The sequence below is a fragment of the Saccostrea echinata genome, unplaced genomic scaffold (assembly GCF_033153115.1).
Source record: "Saccostrea echinata isolate AGI-Se365-2 ecotype Australia unplaced genomic scaffold, CSIRO_AGI_Sech_v1 ptg000029l, whole genome shotgun sequence".
Taxonomy (NCBI): Eukaryota; Metazoa; Mollusca; class Bivalvia; order Ostreida; family Ostreidae; genus Saccostrea; species Saccostrea echinata.
Genome location: NW_026889778.1, coordinates 2625129 through 2627500, shown reverse-complemented (window position 1 = coordinate 2627500; position 2372 = coordinate 2625129). Strand labels below are relative to the sequence as shown.

Here is a 2372-nt window from a genome sequence, read left to right as displayed (position 1 = left end):
AGACTTCTCTACAGGCTTCGATACCCTCATCGTGCGGAATATTGGTGTACAAAGATGTGACGTCCATAGTCACGAGAAGGGTATGATCTGGAAGGCCAGTAGAGGGCGTCTTGTTAATGTAGTCCGTGGTGTCCTTGAGATAGGATGGAAAATTCTCTACGTGTGCTAAATCGTGTAAATCGATGTATTCAGAAATTTTCTCCGTGGGGAGTCCAATAGTGCTAACTATAGGGCGACCTGGCCCTATATAAATTTTCATCCGTGACCTTGTATCTAGTGCTTTATATATATATATATATATATATATATATATATATATATATATATATATATATATATATATATATATATATATATATATATATATATATATATATATATATATATATATACAAAAGATATCTTTAAGTATTGTTTGTATATATATAGTGGGTTATTGCTGATTAGTATGGTCTGTATATAAAATTTCTTACTGTTTGTTCGACAGGTCGTTTTCTTAAGCTTTTCAACCTCTTCTACAAAAAAATGTTTGCAAATGAGAAAAAAATGAATATTCAGTAATTTAAATGTACTTTTTTATTCTTCAAAAAAGTTTGTCAATGCTATGTTTTTGGTAATGGTCATATTTATCGAATATTTAAATATCTTATGTTTCTGGACAGCTATTTTACCTGCAAGATAAAATTGATTTATACATATTATATATATGTAATATTAGATATTTACTTAAGTGTTTGAGAGAAAGTGTGATATGTATTCTTAAACATTTATGTAAATAGACTTATGATTTCTTTATTATGATTTACAAGTCTTGAAGATTATATTTTCTGGTTTACTCTCAAAATTAAGACTGATTAATATTTTGAAATATAAAATATGAAATGGCTTATACATGACTTGTTGGAACTTTATTTCCATTTCCATCTATGTAGGGAAATTTGAGTTTCACAATCAAAATTGTTTAGTGTATCAGACATAAAAAAGCAAATATGACTCACGTTTTGCTGTTCTGGTTTCACTCTCAAGACATTCAATTTTTTCTGTATGAATGAACGAATGAATTAATTTTTAAATTAAAGTTATTAAATATTTTCCTTAAAAAACAATACAATGTCATCATTTACTAAATATAGAAAAACATGTAGTAATAATATGTAGCATTTCTTATTACATGTGAATCTTACATCCATAAAACAGAGACGTTTTCTTTTAATTCTCAATCCAGTATACTGAAATTTTTGCATGACTCATTGATTTAATTAAAACATACCTTGTTTTATCTGCATATTTTCTGTCAAGATAATTGAATGCTATTAAACAAACGTTCGGAAGTTACACAAATGTAAAATGTTTTGTTTTTATTTTACCTTAGATATACATACTACAAGATAATAATACATGTAAATTCATACAAATTCCTAGTCAATACCTTGAATTTTCTTGAATTCTGCAACATACAGCTTTGATCTACCGGGGTTAAGATCACAAGAGAATAACTCGTTTACGCCTCTCTCATACATGTCCCCACCGAGAGACTGTTTTTCAATTTCTATGATGGCGTCTTTGAGTTCGTCCCAGTGCTCTTCAAACATTATGTCATCAACTGCAGCAATGACAGAATGAGCGAAAATTAAATTTCTCTGAATCCTGATCCTTTCTATGCAGGCCGATAATCTATTATCGCCATTTAGAGGTGGATTACCCCACCCGGCTTTATGTTTTGGTATGTTACAGATGTTTCTCAATATGATGTATAGTACAGAGATGTCCAAGTCTTTAGCAGTCAAAGCTGTGGAGCCAGACGCCGGATAGATCTGTTCTTTTTGTTGACTGTTCATGATTCTCTCCAGCCTCTTTCTGTTGTTGTTCAACTCTGACCTCAGGTCAGCCGGTTTGATGTAACGACTTAGAATGTCCCTGAACAAGTCGCTACAGATTGTCACGATCAACTGACACAGTCGGGAGAAATTCTCTGTTGCCTTCCCTTGATTGAAGTAAGGAGCTGTAGATGGCCCAGGGATGTCACCCATTGTTCTTATGAATTAATAAGGAAAAAACATACTTTCGCTATATTTTATAGTAGGATATTGCTTGAAGCTGAATACAATTCGAATAAGAAAATGTTTTATCTTTGTCTAGCTTAATTTACGTTTTTAGGCCCCTATAAAGCCTCAAACCTATTTATGTTCAGTGTATTTTGCTTTAAAAATTCCTTCTGTGCAGGTCTTCTCCATAGCCATTCCTATCAACAAAGCGACGAAAAATTACTTAAATATTATATGAACATGCGTTTGCAACAGGAGGAAAAATAATCCTTTGTACATCTATTGGATTTTTGTGAAAACCGCTGAGTCTAATAAATAAATAGAAGC

General features: G+C 31.5%; 1 protein-coding gene across 1 annotated transcript in view; it reads right to left on the bottom strand.

Moving 5' to 3' along the window:
• Positions 1 to 2033, bottom strand: part of LOC133194332 (uncharacterized) — an 8186-nt gene extending 6153 nt beyond the window's left edge. The window contains exons 1-3 of the mRNA XM_061330310.1: positions 1430 to 2033; positions 1271 to 1291; positions 999 to 1040 (exon numbers count right to left, since the gene is read on the bottom strand). Of these exons, the coding sequence (XP_061186294.1) occupies positions 999 to 1040; positions 1271 to 1291; positions 1430 to 2030 (664 nt within the window). The 5' untranslated portion in view covers positions 2031 to 2033. The remainder of the gene's footprint in view (positions 1 to 998; positions 1041 to 1270; positions 1292 to 1429) is intronic.
• Positions 2034 to 2372: the final 339 nt, after the last annotated feature.